The following is a 22,134-nucleotide window of genomic DNA, read 5'->3' as shown; positions in this document are numbered from 1 at the left end:
GCATCTCAAATCAAGAGAGAGAGAGAGAGTTATGATGGAGCTAAAATTAAGATGAAGGCTTCAGTTTGGCTCATTTCACATGCTAATGATTCGCATCATTAGCACTCATTACAATCCTCCATCCTACTTCCTGTCTGCGTCTTGTATTGGAGTGCAGTTGTCATCTTAAAATTGTGTAGAAATGATGCACCTGACTTGACGATGGAGAGGAAAGCGTGTGTCTAATTCATCTCGTCACTTCTTGACCTTCGTGTGTATTATATGCAGCAATGCCAAGTGTGAATAATATCTGCTTTTTCTTCTTCTTTTTTTATCATAACTTTAATAAAATAGAGATTAATCATTTATTATATGATATATCATAGTCAATTCTTGAAGATTGAGGATTTACCATCTGATCACATAAATTTGGTTTGACGATGGTGTATTAAATTTATTTATTTTAATATTAGCTTGATGATTTATCAAAATCTACTACTTACATGAAAATTTAAAATCAATTTATACCAAAAATATTAGCTAGACAATTATAAATACATTCTTAGTTTTATCTTTTTTTTCTTCTTAATTCTTCCTATATCTTTCTTCTTCACATTCAAGAATATATATCTTTAAGAATCTGTCATATACGAAGATCGAGAATTCATCTTGGGACAAAAGTCACTATTGATCTATATAAAATTTTTTATGTCCATTAGCTTTTTCTTCCCTTCTTCAATGCTGTAATAATGAAGTTATGCAGGAAGAAGCAATAACCGGGACACCTCAACATCCTTTAGTCATTAAGCAGTCACCATCTTCCACTTAATTAAACCAAGTCATCATCACACCCTACTAAACAAGCTATATTTTTATTTACACCTCGGTGATTCGTCTTGAGGGATACTAAAACCTAACCTTTGCTTCGACGAGTGAGACTTCTCCTTCTTCTTCTTCCCTTTGCGTCTTCACGGAAGTGTTGGTTCCCTATGTATTGGGGTTGAATGAGAGACGGCAGAGGAGACCACTTCATGCATGGAAGGTGTCATCAAGAAAGGCACCAAATCAAAGGTCTTAAATTAGGCCATAAGCTTGTCCCTTCAAAAGGCACAACCACCTCCCCAACTTAGGTGCCTTTACTTATTCTTCCATCTTAGACATGGGATATGGTACCATCCTCCTCATCTCTCTAATCCTTTCGAGTCCTATCATGCTATCATTTCATGGAGGCAAAGCATGCGACCTTTTCTTTTATTTAGAAATTCATATATATATATATATATATATATATATATATATATATATATGAATTTCTAAATAAAATTATCTGTTTAGAAGATGTCTCTTTTGGTATTTCCCAAAAGATATTTTTATTTGTTATAATTTTTAATTTTATTTTTCTAACAATACAATTGGAATAGCATTTGATTATAGCTATGAATCATTCCATGTGGTGAATTAGTCCAATTCATATGTATAATATTTATATTTATCTTTGTATCTTCACCAAAATATCTTAAGCCTATTCAAAAATACTAGAATTGAGGTAAATAGACTCAAAAGCTAATAAATATTAGTTCGTATACAAAAATATGATTTCAGATATGTATTTTTTGTTAATTTAGAAATATAAATAACTAAATAAGAAGAGTATAATGTTTTTGAATATACTTGTGATATTTTTAGCATCTTCAACAAAACACTAAAGTCTATTCAAAAACATTATATCAGTTCATCTTATAATTAGTCCATATAATAATGTCCTAATTATCTTTCCATGGAGGTATTTCAGGAGTTGTAGCAAATCAGATACATCCTTTGAGAAATATTAAAAGAGGCAGCATATCTTGAAATAAAAAATTTCTTAGAACTCATTATGAGATTTAAGTTAAAATAAAAATAGTTTCATTATAAATATAAACAAATAATATATATTATTTATTTATATTTATAATGAAACTATTTTTTTTATTTTTAAAACTTAAATCTCATTAGTGACAAGTCTAATAATAAGACATTTACATGGAGAAGAAAGTTCTGATATCATTACCATAAAACACATTTAATCTTCTTCATGGGTATCTCAGTATATTTGGATTTGCTAATACGAACCATTCGGATTTGGAGCTTGTTCTCGACTGGCCAGCAGATCTCCAATTTGGACAGCTCTCTTACGCGTCTAATATTATACATCCACTACTGTCTGCCACGTGTTTGTGTTATCTATTCAACTCCATCCACTTTCCTTTCCCACGTGTGTCTGGAGCGAGCGACCGAGCAGGAGAACACCGTCTTCCACTGGTTCGTAGATTGGGTCCCGCAGTATCATAGCGGGACCAACTGGGCGAAACCCAATCCCTAGCGAGCTTGCAGTGTCTGGTCGCTGGGTCCAAAGAAACAGGAGCTGCACCCGTTCACCACCTAAAAATATCTCACCGCTGTCGCACTGCGTTATTATTTTTTATTTGTAGCTGCAGCGACGCGGTGCTTGCAGTCACCGCGAGTAATAATAAACCGCACACCTTAGTATTGGATTAAAAGCACATATTTATATTGATACTCTCTAATACTACCTTAATGCAAATACATGATGTTTGAGATTGGTCAGAGTTTTATTGGTACATCACAAAGAATTCTGTGCCATGTTCTGCTAATATCAAAAAAATAATAATGGACACATGGCAGCTCATTCAAAATCTGCATGCTAACTTTGACCAAGTGTTATAGTCACATGAAAGAGTCTGCTCCATAGTCTTGTCTTGTTCTTTACATATAGTTATTTATTTATAATTTTAAAAGTATTTATTTTTATAGGAATAATTCATATGCATATATGTATGTATGCATGTAAATGAATTTACAGAAATTTTATCTTTTGCAGAATATATGGACATATATAATATGAAAATTTGTAAATAATTATTCAACTAATGCCATGACAAAAGCTTCCCTTTTTTGCCGAATGCGGTACAGTCACCGGTGGGTGACTTGATCTGCAATAAGTTACGCTTGCTGATTACCTTAAACCGATGAGATTAGTGAACAAAACCTCTCAGCAGCCTCTCTCGTCTTCCACCCCTCCCTTGTCTCTCCTCTGCTCCCGCTCCTCCTTGTACGCCCGTCCGGTGCTTGGAGAGAGAGAGAGGGGGGACGAGCGGCACGGGATGGGCCAGGGGGTGAGCTGCGCCGGGTCGAGCTACGAGCATGGCTTCTTCAGCGCCGTCCAAGATGGCCACTTGGAGACAGTGCGCAGCGCCATCGATGAAGATCCATCGTTGCTCCGCCGCGCCACCATCTACGATCGCCTTTCCGCACTCCACATCGCCGCTGCCAATGGGCGCGTCGAGGTGAGGATCCCGTGCCCGAAGACATCTCCTTTTTCCGCACTTCCGTTTCTTTATTTGTAATCTATGGAAACATGTGCAGGTCTTGACGTTGGTGCTGGAAAAATACGGAAATCCTGATATAGCTAATCGGCATAAACAGGTGAGGATACCATGTATACTTGATCTTTTCTTCCTTTTTCTTTCGGCAATATGGTGAAATATCTGATTTTTGCGGGATCTGGTTGTACTCTAGACTCCATTGATGTTGGCTGCGATGCACGGAAAGATTGCCTGTGTGCAAAAGCTACTCGAGGCCGGGGCAAATGTGAGCCCAAGATTCTATCTTTTTTTCATCTAAAGAATTTTTTTTTGGTTGATCTGTTCGCTAAAAGGATTCAATCTAGTGGGAGGATGATCTGGTTTTAGTTTCGTTTGGTTTAGATTCTGATGTTCGATTCGCTAAATGGAAGAACTTGCCTTCATCATGCTGCTTATTATGGTCATTCAAATTGTCTTCAAGCCATTATATCCGCTGCCCGGTCAACTGGCGTCGCTGATTCTTGGTGGGTTCTTTTGAAGTCACTAGTCTCGGTGTTGATTGATGATTTTTGGCATTCTTTAAGATACTAAACCGTCTTCTGATCGTTCCATGTGTATGTTTGATGAAACTACAGGGGATTTGCCCGGTTTGTAAATGTTAGAGATGACAATGGGGCGACGCCTTTACACCTTGCTGCAAAGCAAAGACGGCCGGATTGTGTCCACATTCTTTTAGACCATGGAGCTCTTGTTTGTGCTTCGACTGGTGGTGGATATGGGTATGTTTATGACTTCATTGATTTTTTCTTTCAAGCACATGACCTACTACCACAAGCTGTGTGTTTGGAGTTTGTGCCATGAACTAATAGACTCCGATCCCAGTTATCCTGGGAGCACCCCTCTGCACTTGGCAGCTCATGGAGGGAGTTTGGAATGTGTTCGCAAATTGCTTGCATGGGGAGCGGATCGGCTTCAAAGGGATTCAGCTGGGTGAGTAAGCTGTGTCCTTTGGACCTTTTTCTATACCCTTGGAGAGATCCGAACTAATAATTGCCTGGTGTCCAAATGGGTTTCTAAACAAATTGATCACAGAATTAATTTTGAATTCTTCATCCAATATCTTGCTCTAGACCCTTCGATTAATCGACTTATTTTGCTGTGTGTTATCTGACCAACCATGCAGTTTCAGATTTCTAGGAATCAGCAGCTGGACCATTAGATTTTTCATATATATTAATATATAGAAATACAAAAAGTTGACCTAAGAGATCTAATACCTGCAGCTTATCTCACTGATATTCTAGCTATGAAATGAATCATTTTTAATAAAGAAAATGATAACATTTCTTGATCTTTTAATAACAAAATTGTTATATATTAGGACTTGTTTATTAATTTTTGTAGGTTATTTGGCTATTAGTTTGGATGTTAGAAATCTTTGGTGAATTCAAAATCTACCAATATTTTACAATATACTAGGATATTAGACTTTTGTCTGTTTATCATCATTTTGCTGATTTCTGTTTGTAGGCGAATACCGTATGCTGTTGCCCTCAAGCGAAACCATGGAGCTTGTGCAGCTCTTCTAAACCCATCAGCAGCCGAACCACTGGTTTGGCCTTCTCCATTGAAGGTAATCAGTGAACTTGGTCCAGACGCAAAGGCTCTGCTAGAGGTTGCTCTAACGGAGGCTAATAAGGAAAGAGAGAAGAAGATCTTGGAGGGAACAAAATATTCATTGTCACCGCCTGCACATTGGGATGCAGCAATTCCTGATGATAGTTCTGAGGTATGGCAACTTCCTGATTGGATTCATATGCAGCAATGTGTATCCATGTTTGCTAGTGATAATGATTATTAGCAACAGGTACAATTGGTGCAGGCTGATAGTTTTTTACACCTACAATTGTTGCTTGGCTTTAAGTTTATGGTGGTGCTTAAGTTGCTGGTGGAAATTTATTTATGCTTCCTTTGGTTAGTTTAAGGTGATAACATTGTATCATTAGTTTAAACATGATTCTAATTGTCAGGTTATACCTACTTGTTTTATGTTTACTGTAATCTTGATGACGAGCATCTGACATTGCTTACAAGTTGATATTTGTACTTTTGTCTACATCATGTCATCCTACTACATATCTTTGAACTGTTCAATTGTCAATAAAACCTTTTTGTATTGTACTAATTTCTACTGTAGATCTTGTGCTAATACGATATTTTCTATTGTAGATCTTATAGACAATTTTCATATTATATTTCTTATAGTCAAGAGGGCACGAAGTCAGAATTTGTTTTAGATTCAATTAATGTGGGGGTAAAAATCTTGCAGGCGAGCGATACAGAGCTTTGTTCCATTTGCTTCGACCAAGTCTGCACTATTGAGGTCAAAGACTGTGGGCACCAGATGTGTGCTCATTGCATGTTGGCTCTTTGCTGCCACAACAAGCCAAATCCCACAACCTTGTGCTTGCCTTCACCATCATGCCCCTTCTGCCGCTGCAACATTGCCAGATTGGTGGTCGCCAAGACACATGACAAAGATGAAGGGGAAAAGGGCACCACCTCTAAGCTAAGGAGGTCAAGGAGGTCCCATAACTTTAGTGCAGAAAGTAGTAGCTTCAAAACTTCGGCTATGGGATCATTTAGTAAGATGAGCCGTGGCTCTGGGTGTATTACTGATAGCGAGGACATGGTGGACAAGCCTTGATAATTGAATTGCAGTTCACATAGCTACCAGATTTGAAATCTCCAATAACTGCTGTTGAGGGAATCAATTGCTTCTGTAGATTCTTGCATTCAGAAAAGCAAAAGCAGTCAAGTAAGCAGTCTCTTTCACCAATCTTGTGTTGCCAGTTCTCTTTGCCAGCAAGTTTGAAGCTTATGGTTCTTTTGGTTGTTATATGTACACATCTGGTTCCGGTGAGTTTGGATCTGTTTCTTAGGCTAAAATTCACAATCTTTGGAAGGTAAACCATATTCAAGTTTGAAGAAGTTGTAGGCCTGTCCATCTACTTTGCAGCATGATGGACATGTAAATTAGCATTTCATTTTCAAGTTGCTGCAGGCTTGCCTGTCTGCTATGTGACACAGTAGATGTTGTGATGTGATGATGTAAAATTTATTACATTTGCAAGTTGTTTGGGGGTGTTGGCTATCATGCGACTGTTTTCACATAATTGAGCATGAAAATGCTTTTGTTGTTCAGTAGTCCTTTTAATTTTTGTCTATAGTGTCCAAGATGTCAATTTTTGCTTGTAGATCTGGATGTTGAGGTGGTTGGACTCTGGGATTTCTTCATGATGATGATGATGATATGGGCACAGTCACGAGGAAAGAAGCCAAAGAATTGTCTGTTTCCTGGAGAGCATGGCACTTATTCATGTGGCTTGAGACTTGCCATGCAGGTGCCCTGTCTATCGTGAGAGCTACCAAGTCACCAAATGGGGGATAGCTCTATCTTGAGAGCTACCACCCCTCAAACACCACCCCCCCCCACCCCAAAACACCCACCTCTTCACCTTTCTTAACATGGTTGCAGTCCTCTCCTCTCCAATTACTCATGGGTGTGAAGGTGATGATGTTCTTCAACAGGAGAGGGGATGTCACAAAGGTCCACTTGATTAAGCTGATAGGAGGGTGTTTGTACTGGTGGGTGGTAGGTCAGAAGTTTGACAAAAAGCTGTGAGAATATTACTAGACAACCTATCTTCAACATCCAAACTGTTCACTTGCTGAGCTCTCACTATCACTTCTGATGTACTGTGACATGCTTTTGCATCATCAATTTTCTTCCCTTTCTTCCCCCTCTGTTAGCTATAAATTAATACAACCTTTCAAAATATCTATCTGACACAACATCATATGAGTTGGCAAAAGTGATCTGCTGCAGGTTGGCAGTAGATCCAACATATTGCAAAATCATGGACTCCTACATATGATTTGTGATTGTGAAAATGACATATACAATGCATAAATCTTTCATCAATGCAGGATTTAATAAGGGTCAGTGTGTATGCAATCTTACCCTTGAAGAGATTATCTTTGTAACTCAAGGCTTGGCCTCCCAGGCTGCAGAGTAGCAGTCCTACTCTGAGGTTGCAAAGGTTGCTCCTTTGAATAATTTAAAGAAGCAATCTTTCAATATTTTGTGATGGTGCTAAAACAAAACCTTAATATTTTTCAAAGTGTTTGTATCAGATGCAATCCTTTACCAGTAGTTATAAAAGATATATATATAATATTTAGTGCTACTTAAGGAGAAATATCATTCATGATAAAAGTCGATACAGCTCTGCTTATACTCCTCTTATTTAGATTTGGCCATGCCCTCTCACATATGATATTAAATGTCACTTAAGAAGTAGAGCATGGCCTCCATTGGCTCTCGAAAGCCTCAGTTACAGCCGCAGCAAGCACAGCTGCAGCTGCTACCGCAGTTGCATTTGTTGCAGTCGCAGCCTCCACTCTCAGACCCGTCCGCCACCTCGTGCCCATCAATTCGCCTGCAAAATCCAACTCATTTTAACAGGACAGACAGCAGAAGCATTACATCTTTATGTAGATATACGTGACAACTCAAGAACTAGAATCATTTCTGTTTTGCACTTAAAAGCAGATGTTTTAGAGGACTGCAAGATCTCCTTTTCTTTCATCGTTCGCTTGGAATTATGATATTTTGTTGTATGCAATGCAGATTAAGTTTTAGGAGTAAGATCAAAGACCCTTTCTGGGTTGCGGCGCCAAGGTCGACGATTCCTGCAGTGTTGGTGCCACGCTCCCCGCCCAGGTCGGCGTACATCTTGCAGCTGCATTTAGAGAAGAGCATGAGCATTCATCGGAGCATGGAAAGATGACGATATCCAGAGAAGATGACAACAGAACAGAGAGCGGTGATCGCTACCCTCCGCAGCCACTGCCGCAGTTGCAGCCAGAGACGCATCCGCAGTTGCCACCACAGCAGGACATCTTCTCAGAAGCACTCACAAGATGGGATCCTCGAGGCTCTGTCTCTGGCTTATGTTGGTCGGAGGCGAATGCCTCCTCTTTTTATAGGCACAGAAAAACCGAGGGTTCTTTACTGTAGTGGAAGGCAGCATCTTCACACTTTATTAAAAATGAGTATATAAATAGTAACTAAAGTTGAGTGATTCGATTAATTAGATAAGATATCTTATATATTTAATTAGATTTTTATTATGATTATAAGATAATAAAAATAAAATTTATTTATGATAAAATTTCTTAAGAGACGACGAGCTACTCTCCTAATTACTTATCATAAATCATTTGCTTTCGTGTATAAATAATTATAACCTCTTAGTTACTCAATATGTTATATTATAATATAGATCGAGAGATTACATATATTCTCTTTATCTCCTAGTCTTTGTTTCATCGTTTATAATGGTCTAATGAAGAATATGTTAAGATGAATAGATAAATCTAGTTTTTATTGAGTATCAATGTTTTCTTCGAATCAAATAATAGTATACTTACACATCAGATAAAGACTTTTCTAAATGATATCAAAAGATTTATAATCTTGATCTTGATATATCATTATTTAATTTTGATTCTGACATTAAAGTTTGTTCACATAACAAAAGTATGATTATAGTTTTTATATTTATAATTGGTATCAGAGCCTATTATTTTGAAATCAAATAACTTAGATTGTAAAAATATATCAAAGTTATTTTATATTTAGATATATTTATTAGCACTCTTTACTTACTGTGGGCAATAACGAAGGAATGTGTAGGTGGTAGTGTTGCGTGTTGTGATTGTTGCTGAGGGAAGCGATGGCACTGTATTACCATCATGGGCAATGATTATCTAGGGTAGTGTCACTATTGTATGTAGCGGTACTACTGTGTGTACCAATAATGACTTTTAACAGACAATGACAGCGAAAGTGCTACAATGATTGTGTGCACAATAGTCATGGCTTCTGGTCAGGGCTAATTATTGTACGTCGAATGACTACTACAAAGAGAGCATCATTGTATCGAGATATGGCAATGGCTAAATTCCAAGGATAGGTGGTGATCGCTCAAATATTGCAGAAGGATGCTATGGCGAGAAGGCGATGGCGATGGTTTGGGTGTTTCTCCAAGTGATAATTGTGTACAACTAATGGCATCACCGGAGGTCACATGGCTTGTGATAGTGAGTCTTAGAGCCTATGTTCGTGATCGATGATATTTGCTGGCTTATATACAGTCAATGAGGACCCACAGATATAGGCACGGTTCAATACAATCGTGATTGTGAGAGAAGGTTTTAATGTTTAGGTTTCACTAAATAAAAATATTTGCTTACCTTTTAGAAATCAAACAATTTGAATTTGTGTCCTTTAGTTCATTTTAACCCTTTAGAAATCAAGTAATTATAGTTATCATATAAGTTTTCTTTTATACTGATTAATATTCAATAATTATTATGATTATTTATTATGATTATTAAATTATTTCTACATAAATTAGATTAAAAATTTTTAGTGAATATTATTTATAACTTATATCCCTAAGTTTTATCTTAGTAGTAGTTATCAAAGTAGCTTAAGACGATACATTTATGAGATATGAACTATAATAAATATTTTATCATTTATATGACATTTTAAACTATATTTTATATTATCATATTGGTTTTCTAATGGCCAAAGTGACATAGTGTTGCGAAATCGTGGGTCAACGTCTCATGCATAGCGAAAAATAAAAACAAAATCGGATTTCTTAAAGATAAGTACTTGGTCGTTGTGTGACGATTGGTGCACAAGAAAACCGCAAAACCAAAAAATTATACGTATTATATTAAAAGTGTTACTTGGGGAGATCATATATTTCTGAAATTTTTAAATCCAATGGAGTGGATGAAGGAGAACTTGCGTACTCCTCTCTAGCAGTGATTCATATAGCAGACATTACTACGACGTTCCTCAGATCACTATAGGATCTCCTTCTCCATACGCACTACAAGGCTACCAAAGTCGATGAGGAGGAGAGGAGGTTGAGGAGAATAGGAGGAGCGACCATCAGAAAGTTCTAGACTATGAGCAATAAGGTTTTTCCTATTTATAGAGATGCAAGCAACTTAACCCTTAGTGAATCATATTCTCATTGGATCTCTATCTAATTATCTAATTGGATATCATCTAGAGGATCCAAACTAACGACTCTGCGAGTATCTTATATCTGCACAATTACTCGTCACAACATCCACTATATGTGTGTGACCCTCTAGGCTCGATACCGAGCTGGCCATGAGTCGATCCTATCATAATTTATTCTGACTTAGAACTCCTACTGATGTAGGGAATTATTATCTTCATAATAATTCACTCAACTCATCGACTATAATCGTAATAGGCCACTATGCCATAGCCTCTAAACGATATAGGGGATATCTAATTCATCGGATATGTCTGTCCACAGTTACTATATGTCTATAATCTCTCATCCATCTGATATCTTAGAGATGGTATATTAGGCATGGTAACATTAGGCCCATACGGAATCTTATCCGAGTCTCACTCTAATCTGATTCTCTATGAGAACTTTTTCTCTCAATCCAAACAACCGGATTTTATTTGAGAAAGCATACACAGGATATTCCTCTCGCGATACTAAGAGTGGATGATCCTTTATTAACACTCAATTGCCTTTGTAAGGTTGGCTACTATTCCTAAGAATCGGTTGTACCAGATCTGAAACTTCCAAACCTGTAAGTTCGACGTCAAAGAATGAAGTGCTCAGACATCTTTAGTATCTCAAATCTAAGGGCCAGACACAATTGAAATTACGAAATTGATGTCTGACGTTAGGTATCATTAACCATCCAACATTTTGTAAGATCAATAAGTGAACTCATTTTCTAATGAGTACTTGCACTGTACCTCTAATGTCCCCACACAAGTGATTATGAGACCAATCACTTCTATCACATGGACGAGTATATAATACATCAATCTATCCGATTATCTCGATGTCTTTCTTGAGTAACCTATGACCGAGATGATTTAAGATCTATGTTTAAAGACGAATTAGTCTCATTATTATGATTTCATCACGATCTAATTCTCATTACATAGATCTAAGGACATCACAATATACATCCAGATAATATGTAAAAATATGCCAATAATAATAAGCAAAGAGATCATCGCAACATGTCACAAATGCCATCACTTACGTGATTAGCTTGTAGGGCACCTATAACTAACACATAGACTATTAACTTATAAAATTATATTAAAAAATTAGTTTTAAATAATATTAATAAAAATAATATTCATAATGATATACAAAATTAGAAGATTTAGATAATCTGAAAGAAAAATATATTTCAAATAATTATATGATGGACAAGGATAATACTGTTTTGGATATCCTTACAATCATAGTTGTAACATAAAGGTAACAATACAATTCCATAATAATGATATTAGTCCTCCATAACTAATTTTGAGTAAACACTGAATATATCAATATTTTTTAGTGAAATATAGATGATATCAATAGTTTATCATATTTTAAAAACTCAAAATATTAATATTAATTTATATTTTATAATGATACTTTCTTCCGTATACTCTTATACTTATAGTGTCCTTATAGTTTTTGGATTAATTAATTCTAAACAACTTGAGCATACGTAATTTACATTATGTGTGAAACTTTGGTTAGACTAGTTGAAATGATCATAGACATAACTATTGAAAGTTATGTTGAACAAATAATTAAAATAATATCTAAAAGATTCAATTTTATGATAATTATGACTTCATTATAGTTTATAAATAGTATACTAGAATATATAAATATTAATTTAAATTTACTAATAAATCATTAGTTGACATCATAATGAAAGAACCGATTGAAATTAGTACGATGATATTCAAGAAATTTAAGATTATATCCTTAATATGGCTAATAAATCTATAAAGCTCAAGAACATCAAGCATAAATATAATTGAGTTATTTCTCATATAATTTATGCTTAATTTTATTATTTTTAGTTTATCTCATTTAAAATTTACTATAATAAAGTTAAAGATAAGTGAAATCTAAATGAGCTAACTAGTTTATAAATTTAGAAATAATTAAGATTAAAATAAGAAAGGCTCACAATATTTCAAATATTTCTAAAAAATTGGGTAATAAAAAAAAATAAAACATAAATCATATGAGTATAAAATACTATATAAATTATAATCTTTACAGTAAAATACTATTTTTGTAATAAGAAAGGTCATGCGAAAGAGTATATGGTTTAGCTTAAAATGAAAATATATAAGTCTAACCTTTGTATGTTTCGAATCAAATATTACAAAATTCCTTTTTTAATACTTGATTAATTAATTCTAATACTTCAACTTATGTTACTAATAATATAGATTCATTTTAACATAAAAACTAAAAAAGTATGAAATATTTATTGTTATAGTGAATCATCTTAAAGTATTGGTATTTTCATATGATTCTGTGAATTACATCTCATTGCGTTTTATATTTATATTAGTTGGAAAAATAATTTATAAAAAATAAAATAATATATCATTGCATTATCAACAATAAAAGTTGATTTTGTGACATACTTTAAAGCCATAAATAAAGTTTTATGATAATAAAATTTTATCTTAGAATTTTGTATAATTAGATTCAATTATCAAGTCATTGAAGATACTTTGTGATATATCATAATAATTTTTTTAAGAATAACAAACATTCTAGCATTCTATACATTATGATATAATTACTTGATGGTTAGAGAAAAAATTCAAAAATAATTGATGTTAATTAAGAACTTAAGTTTCACTATATTAATTGTTAATCCATTCAGTGAGGCCTTATAACTTAAAGTATTTTAAAAAAAATATTATTATAATTAGGCTTATGAACAACTTGTAAAAATATGATGATACATGTTTGAGTGAATATTATAATTGATATTTTTTTCTTGCATAATTAAGATTATTTATTTTTACTATCATATATATATATAGGATAAAGTTGGCACTAAGTGGGGGGGTGAATTAGTGCAGCGGTAAAATAACATCGGTTTAAAACTTCGTTTCTATTAAATCTGTTTCCGACAAAAAATCGTTTCATAAAGATAATAACTTTGAAAGCGTACTTAAGAGATAGTGGATGTAAAGAGCAAGTAAAATGGTTTGCAGTTAAAATAAATTACTTAAAGAAATGCAAACCGGATTTTAGAGTAGTTCGGTCGTCGTGACCTACATCCACTTCACCGATTCCTCTTCCGTCGAGGCTACCGGCATCCACTATTGATCTTTCTTTAATAAGCAAAGATCAACCTCCTTCTTACACCCATCTTCTCCTTTTACCGGGTGTAAGAGATAACCCTTACAAGCACTCACTCCTCTTGAACATAATTCTAAACTTATACTTAGAGGATGGGATTTCTCAAGTGATTGCAACAGTGTTTCTTCACTTTTAAACTCTCTGTGCTTGTCTTTGTTAACGAGGGATGAGAGGGATATTTATAGGCTTCAAGTTGATTCAAACTTGGAGCCTAAAAATGTCTCATCCTAGGTTTCCTAGGTACTAGCAGTACCACCGTCGTTCTTGGGCGGTACTATCGCCGTAGGATCTGGTACTGGGCGGTATCATCGCCGAATAGGGGCGGTACCACCGCTGGCAGTATTTCTGTCGGTGGTACCATCACCCAGGAATCCTGGGGTGTTGTTCCCCAAGCGGTGCCATCGTCGGCCAAGGTTTCAGCACCCTTGTCGAGCCTTGAATCCGGCTCAAACTAGTCCAACTTCAGGCCCAGTTGGCCGCTAACAAAGTTGATGGGATTACCTCTCAATCCTAACTCTAATTATGTGTTAACTACGATTCCTAAGACATAATCTAAGCAAGATAAGTCAGATTTCTTCCGGCGAGCTTCCAGCGAACTTTCGACGATCTCTCAGTAATGTTCCTGTGGACTCCCGGCAAGCTCCTAGACTTCACGACGATCTTCTTGGTGAGTTTCGACAAGCTTCTTTGGCAAACTCCTGGACTTCTCGGTTGGTTCCGCAGAACTTCGACGAACGTTCGGGCTTCCAACGAACTTTCGAACTCCCAACAAAATCGTATTCTTGACTCCGGGACTTCATTTTGATTTATGTCTTACTATCATAGTTAATCATGCACACACAAAAATACACTTCGATCTAGACAAATATTACTAAGTATGAATCATGTTGTTCGGTATGTCATTGGTCTATCGACGCTTCGTCCGATTCTTCGGCGCATCGTTCTCTCTTGCGGCCTATTGCCCAATCGGCTGGTTGACTCCGTAACTCCGATATCCTTAGCACAATATCCACTCTTCTTGGCTTGATGCTTGAATCCATGGCCCGAAGCCTTATGTCGATACATCGATCGATCCTCCGGCCCGACGTCCAATCTTCTGACACGTTTTCCTCCTGCCCAACATGATTCTTCCTGCTTTAATTGTCTCTCCCTGATCGAAGCATCCTGCGTCACTCAAGACGCAGATTAAATCATAAACACTTATCAATTGGTTTCATCATCAAAATCCGAGATTCAACATATATATATATATATATATATATATAATGGTTAAATATATGAATTATATTGACAAGATAAATTATATAGGTCATTTTGAACTGTATTAGGAAGAGTTAGTAGTATTGTGGTACAGAAAATATGACATTGATAATATGTAACTACTATCACTCGCATTGATTATCAAACTTAATATGGTATTTTTATATTTATTAGACTTATTGGCCAGTTTTATAAAATTTTTACATACACATCAAATGCTTTTCAAAAATTTAAAATCTAATTAAGGAAAATAATTTTAAAATAAAATTTTATTTTATTTTTATTATTTTAATTTTTTTAAATAACTTTTTTTATTATTATTTTAATTTTTAAATATTTTATTAATTAATAAATTAGATTATATATTTTTATTTAATTAGTGGTGGGAGGAACTCCTCTAATTACTTATCGGAGACCTTATCGGAGACCATACAAACCTAATATGTTACATTATAATATATATTGAGATAGTACATATCTTCTTTTAGTCTATATTTTATCATTTATAATAATCATATGAAAAATAGGTAGAGAAAAAAATATAAGTCTAATTATTCTCCTAAATTTGTATCAATCCTTTATTCAGATCGGACTATAATATATATTTACAGATTTGATAAAAAAAAAATTGAATTAAATCAAAAGATGTATAATGTTGATCTTGATATATTGTTATTTGATTTTAATTCGGATGTTAAATTTTTTTATATAATAAAAAATATGATTATAATTTTTATTTTTCCGGTGTAAGAAAAAAAAAACAACATAGAATCTAAGATAGTAGCAAATAGCTGTGAACTGGTTGGATGGAGCTCTCTTGGTCCACCAACTTATATAATCAAATCTTATTCGATATATGTCCAACTTTTGCAGCAAAAAGAACAGTCTTGAGTCAAATCCACTCTCCAAAAGCAGGATGGTATTGATGATCCTGGAAAAAGATCCTGTAAAGTGAAGCACAGAACTCTTCCCCACCATCCATGTATGGAGGATAGGAGCAAATATGCGAGAGCACAAAGGAAAAAGAGCAAGTTATCTGCTATTGAATATATAGCTAGTAGGGACGTACTCTTCCCAACGGATGGCTTACGAGAGTGGAATCTCGACCATCTTCTTCATGCCGTAGCGTTGAGTTGTACAAAAGGTGGAAACGAAAAGAGTGGCTCCTGTAAGCCCTATATATATATATATATATATATATATATATATATATATATATAGACACACAAAACTTAGAGATTTTTTTAAAAAATTCATCTATATAGGATAAATTCTAAAAAAAATTTAAGTTTGAAAATTTCTCATTGAGCATCTTAATTTTTTTAAAAAAATTAAATAGTACTCGTAGCCACGTGAAATGATAATCTTACTCATATTTTGGTTGATACCAGCTTGCTTCTTTCTGTACCCTCGTTGAACCCTAAAGGCATCGTGCACACGAAGAGAAGTGATCAACAAGATCAACTCATACGTAAAGGTAAAGACAATTAGGAAAACAAGTGAGTGATCGACGGACGAACGATAATGGATTACGATAGATTGACCATTTAAAAAAAAATTCTAATTTTTTTTTTTTGAAGTTGAGATGCTTGTGAAAAAATTTTAAACTTAGAGCTTCAGGTTAATCTTTAATTTATGTATTTAAAAAGATTATTGACACATTCGTATGGAAATTAAAAGGTTGAAGAACTTTGGGGTCACACGGCATTGATGGGAGGGACTCCTTGCGGCATTCATCCCCCTATTTTTGTTGATACCACTGTCGCTTGCTTCTTCCTGCACCCTCGTATTTGTTAGCTGACCATTAATTTCCTCTTGATGCATGGAGAAAAGTTTTGCTTGCCTTCCCTAATACTCGACACACATGCCTCTAGTAGAGTAAGAAAGGGCACGATTTAATTTAGTTTTTCCCATCAACTCATCAGTAATTATTTGCCAAAAATAATAATTTTAACAAACGGCGAAAAAGAATATCTGAAGCATCGTTTGTTGCATGAATCCTTCAGATGAACCAGCAAAAGGATAAAAATTTGACTGCAATTTGAATCACATAACTGAAAGAAAAAAAAAAAAGATTATACAATAGTTGATATAAATAGTTGAAAAGAGGTACACTCATGATAATTTTGACCACAAACACCCTCCTATAGTGTACAGAAAGAGCAACACACGTTACCTTCACCATAGTTTGTTGGATAAATACCTATCGATGCTTAGCTAGCAGTGAGCTTTTCTAAGATGACTTTCTTCTTTTGAAAGATATAGCTTTCTTCTGATCCCTCTTTCTCTTTTTGGATTCTATCTGGTGTGATCTTCCAACCAATGAAGGTTGATCTTTCAGCCCAAAGCTTCTTGCCACGTGCCCCAAATGGAGTTTCTTAACCATAAAAATTCTTTTCAGCTCACCTCGGTGAGCAGTGTATGCCCGAACCCAGGAGCAGAATGCATCATTGGCTAGCTTCTTCAGTTTGGACTGAACAATCAAAAAGTAACTTGGATCAAAAAGAGAAGGAAATAGTACTACAGGAATTAGCTAATCATCATCAAACAAGTTTATCAGAATGGAACACCTTGCTTGATGTTATAAAATATATATAGAACTATTATGAACAAATCAATTGGTTCGACAAAAAGGTCTGATCCAACTGGGAACATATTTAATAACCAGAAACCACTGAAAATTGCACAAAATCAGAGAAACTTAGTACATTCTTATTTGAGTAAATTAATTTTCAAGTGTTTTAAGGTATATATTAACCATCATGATGCTCAACTAATATCAAATGTAGCAATTGGCATATATTATGCTCAAGAGGCGAGAGGCAAAAGTGCATTGATCTAGCAATCTAGGTGGCATGGTCTGAGGTAAACATGATGCAAAATAAAGTAAACGTGCCGTTGGAAGCAATATTTTTCTGAGATCACTACCAAGCAGCAATACTTCTTCCAGCTATTAACAAATAATTCAACAGGTGACAAGCTATTACCTCCGTTGAAATAAAGGTTTCAAGTGTCTTCTGCAGAAATAATACCCATGGATGTGTCTCCAAAGAAATTAGCTTCTTGTTATGGTGCTTCTGCCCATGCACTGAGAAACTGTCTATTATCTTTCGAAGTGGATATTCTTTTAGGCTGACACCATGATGCTGCAAATCATGCAAATAATCAATCTCGACTGGTTGAAGGAATAGCAAAGCTTCACCTCTCTCACCCAACCTTGCCGTTCTTCCGACCCTAACAGAGCAAGGGTAACGAAATAACTGTCAGCCAAATATAACATAACTGTTTTGCGCTTTGAACAAGCAACAAAAGATGTAGGATGATGATACCTATGCACATATTCAGAAGCCTCCCCTGGAGAATCATATTGGATAATGCACCTGACCTTTGGAAAATCCAAACCCCTAGCAGCAACATCCGTACACAATAGTAAAGCTGATTTTTCAGAAGTAAATTCGTGAAATGCTTTTCTACGATCTTCATGTTCCATATTCCCATGCAAATGGAAGGATCTACAACCGACAATTTTTTGCTCTTGATTTGCCTCTGGTTGCAGCTTAGGAGACCACTTAAATTTGTTTAAAAGTGAATAATGGAAGTCTACTGCATCACATGTTGAAAAGAAAACCACAATCTGTAGAATGAACCTGTAAGTGAACATGAATGCTTAAACTGAACAATGGGAACAAAACAGAATTTATCAAGTGAATTGTAATAAGAACATCAATAATATATGACATACATATCATATGTAACTAAAGCAGATCATAGCATCTGGTAGATAAAAAATTGTCAAAAATAACTCCAACCCTGAATTCACCTTTTGGGAGGTTTCTCTTTCAAAAGCAAATCTAAGAATAGAGAGAAGAACCACAAGCCTTGAACCACAAGACACTGCAATTAGTGTGCCAAACAAGTTACTTTACATGCAAGAAAATGGATAATTAATAGAAAGATGATGCATGTAGGAAGAACTTACCTTTAACATATCTTTGAACTAACTGAGAAGGAAGGTTATAGTTTTCTGTCAGCTGACTTGATAATGCACCAACGCCTTCCAAATCTCCACCGACGGCAGGTGCTGAAGAGACAGCATCGCCTAATGACAGCTTTAGTGGTACAGCAGAATCCTTCTTGCAATCCATGCCAATCATGATTGGGTTCTCTAAACTGATATTTGCTAAATGGTTGACCTTATCATTTAAGGTTGCTGAAAGAAGTAAGTTCTGCCTTGAAAATTTGGCAGACTTTGTGTTCATATGCTGTTTGCAGACATGATCAGCTTGTCTTGAGCCCAGAAAATCTAGTATTTCTTCTACTGCTTTCCCAAATCCCAATTCAAGGATCCTGTTCATCATTTAGAAAATAAAAAGAGAATGCAAATAGTTTATCCTTAAATGCTAGGACACAAAATGAGAGAAATAGAGAGACAGATATATATATATATATATATATATATATATATATAGAGAGAGAGAGAGAGAGAGAGATAAACATGGGATTTATTGTGATTGATCAGGTTGAATGACACGTGATTAACAAAAGTAATAAAGAAACAACATGAAGTGCTTTAAAAATATCAAACCTGTCAGCTTCATCAAAGACGATCCAACGCAAATTTGTGTAATTGAATGATGAAGTATTCTTTAAGTGATCCAAGAGACGCCCAGGAGTAGCTACCAGAATGGATATTCCTGGACACAGCCATATCAATCAAGAGCATGCAACATTACCATGTTTTTCTAGCACAGAGATTTTAGATAAACATAGCTAAAACATGACATCATTACTTTCAAGCAACACACATAGTAGCAGGAAATAATGTAGTTTCCACCTCTATGATTCTCATCATGCGCTACTCTCCAAAATACACAAACAGTTACTATAATTGCCAAGAAAGGGGTATAATCTTTTGATACCTAACAGTTACTGTGATCACAGTTCCAAACAAGCAAAATTCTTTAGGGTACACTCAACGTATGTTTACTCACAACACGTCAAACACACTTAACAGTTTCAACAAAATCCTTGATAAGCCACTTTCAGGAACATGAGTGATACAAGTGCCAACTCTAAGTTGCAACAAAAGACATTTGGAGTAGGAACTCCACAAAACCAAACAAGAGCAGATCCACATGTAGTTCATATGCATCACTAACTAAAAAAGGCACGGAAAATTCAGACCTTTCCGCAACCTGGCTTTCTCCTTTGCCCTGTTTTCTCCACCCATTATATACCCAGGAACTATCCAATGGAAACAATGCAATAGTTTCTGCAGAACTCCATGGACCTGCATACACAGTTCTCGCGTTGGAACAAGAACCAACGCTATTATCATTTTAGTCAAGTAATTATATAATAAACAAAATCATGAACTCTAAAATCGAAAACGAAAAGAAAACAAAGGCAATCCAGATGATCTACCAAGTAAACTCTCTACGAATGAGTTTAATATGGTTATATCATTGTATAAGAGGGAAAGCAGAGCATGTCACTGTTGTGCTTTGACTCACACAACTTATTGAAAACATAACAAAGATAGATGTCCACAATTTTTGCATATATACCAATATTTCTATAAAGAGTGCATTTACTTCCTTCTTCCAAGGTATTCCATCACTTATCGGTTCTAATCTTGAAAGATTGGGGATACTCTGTTACTTAAAAAAAAACGTAATACGAGAAAAAGAAAACTTGTATTGGCCAGAAAGAACTGCAGGAGCAGATGTCAAGCAATATAAGCATACCAAAGGTCCCATCAGATCGCTGAACTCGCGGCTCATACATCTGCAGAAGGTGGACGATCGGGGCAAGGTACACGATCGTCTTGCCGGTGCCAGTAGCAGCATTGACAAGTCTAAAGCCTTCGCAGTCAAAGAAAATCCACAAAGAGAACCCAAAAAGGAAAGGAACACACAAAAACTATCACATAATGCGAACAAAAGCAAAAAATACCGAGAAGGATACACATGCCGTCCAGAGACGACGACAGGAATGGCCTGTGCCTGGATCTGCGTGGGGAACTCGAAACCCATCTTATCTGTCACCAGACAAGTTCGATAACGTAACGACGATGATGATTAAGAAAGCGAGAGAGGGAGGGAGGGAGGGAAGAGGTACAGACCTCGGAGGTGTTGGCAGAGGAAGGGATGAAGGCCGAGATCGGAGAAGGAGCAAGAGGCAAAAAGGCCTTCTCCGCCTGCGCCGGCGGCTACTTCGGCTCCTTTCTTCTTCTCCTTCGACTCTTTCATGTCGCTTCTCGTTCGTTGTCCCGTTCTCGTTAGGGTTTCTCCCCTCTCAAAAACCCTCGTGTTCTCTCTCAGAAATCATAAGAGATAATAAAGAAAGCAAATCACATATATGCCCCTTCGAAGTTAGATAAATTTCGTATTTGTCTCTCTAAATACAATATATATTTATGTTGTAAAATCTTTAAAAATTATACAAATCGATTGCTAGTATAATTGAAACAAAAGTATTACCATAGAAAAAATTATTATTCTCCGTTACTATCATATAAATATATATATATATATATATATATATATATTTGGATTTTTAATGTTACTCCTCATAGTAATTTGCTTCGTTTTCTATCCTTTTACACCTTTTCTGCCTTTGATAAATTCAAACAATTCAAAAGATATAAAAAAAAGAAGAAAAATGTGATAAACATAATTTACCAAAATTTCAAGTCATATTGTTGGAGTTTAACTGTGTTTAATGAAAAAATTGATTATAGAGGAATTATTATTATTATTATTATTAGTAGTAGTAGTAGTAGTAGTAGTAGTAGTAGTAATCTAAATATTATCCAATTTTTATCAATTTAAATATTTTAACAAAACTATGTCATAATTTAATTTTTTTAAATATTAAAATGGTTATGAAAGAAGACAAAAGATTTCGTAAAATTACTAAAATTTGAGGGCCAAACATATCCTGAAAATATAAAAGTTATTACAACAGAAATTTAATTTTAACACATTTAAACCTTATGTTATAGGGAAAGATATCAAAAATATTAAAAATTAATCCGAAACTTCATGAACTTATAATAGGACACTACCACTACCATAAACCTTTCTTATGTCAATGCATGAAGTTTGAGAGCTTAAAAGTATTTATTTTAATTATACAAGATTTCTAAGTTTTCTCTAACTTCATATAATATTTTTGTATTTGTGTTGCTAAAATATTTA

At 35.1% G+C, this 22,134-nt stretch overlaps 3 protein-coding genes across 3 annotated transcripts; 1 reads left to right on the top strand and 2 right to left on the bottom strand.

The window, feature by feature from the left end:
- Positions 1 to 3,019: 3,019 nt before the first annotated feature.
- LOC135679118 (E3 ubiquitin-protein ligase XB3-like) lies at positions 3,020 to 6,501 on the top strand. The gene is made up of 8 exons (XM_065192542.1): positions 3,020 to 3,326; positions 3,406 to 3,465; positions 3,559 to 3,630; positions 3,747 to 3,868; positions 3,980 to 4,123; positions 4,227 to 4,334; positions 4,875 to 5,133; positions 5,674 to 6,501. Exons 1-8 carry the CDS (start codon positions 3,144 to 3,146, stop codon positions 6,049 to 6,051), a joined length of 1,326 nt encoding a protein of 441 aa, XP_065048614.1. The 5' UTR covers positions 3,020 to 3,143; the 3' UTR covers positions 6,052 to 6,501.
- A 1,091-nt stretch (positions 6,502 to 7,592) lies between these two features.
- LOC135679988 (metallothionein-like protein 2C) lies at positions 7,593 to 8,403 on the bottom strand. Its single transcript, XM_065193965.1, has 3 exons — positions 8,245 to 8,403; positions 8,066 to 8,149; positions 7,593 to 7,846 (listed from the first exon to the last, which is right to left on the bottom strand). The coding sequence occupies exons 1-3, from the start codon at positions 8,307 to 8,309 to the stop codon at positions 7,738 to 7,740; spliced, it is 258 nt and encodes an 85-aa protein (XP_065050037.1). The 5' UTR covers positions 8,310 to 8,403; the 3' UTR covers positions 7,593 to 7,737.
- Positions 8,404 to 16,939: 8,536 nt separating this feature from the next.
- On the bottom strand, positions 16,940 to 21,245 carry LOC135679117 (DEAD-box ATP-dependent RNA helicase 17-like). Its single transcript, XM_065192541.1, has 10 exons — positions 21,057 to 21,245; positions 20,900 to 20,972; positions 20,680 to 20,789; positions 20,117 to 20,260; positions 19,518 to 19,626; positions 18,912 to 19,279; positions 18,753 to 18,826; positions 18,262 to 18,566; positions 17,920 to 18,166; positions 16,940 to 17,405 (listed from the first exon to the last, which is right to left on the bottom strand). The coding sequence occupies exons 1-10, from the start codon at positions 21,181 to 21,183 to the stop codon at positions 17,166 to 17,168; spliced, it is 1,797 nt and encodes a 598-aa protein (XP_065048613.1). The 5' UTR covers positions 21,184 to 21,245; the 3' UTR covers positions 16,940 to 17,165.
- Between the last annotated feature and the right edge of the window lie 889 nt (positions 21,246 to 22,134).

Source organism: Musa acuminata, chromosome BXJ1-7, assembly GCF_036884655.1.
Source record: "Musa acuminata AAA Group cultivar baxijiao chromosome BXJ1-7, Cavendish_Baxijiao_AAA, whole genome shotgun sequence".
In the NCBI taxonomy this organism is placed as follows: Eukaryota; Viridiplantae; Streptophyta; class Magnoliopsida; order Zingiberales; family Musaceae; genus Musa; species Musa acuminata.
Note: the sequence above shows the minus strand (reverse complement) of the source record. Positions and strands in the feature narration are given on the sequence as shown.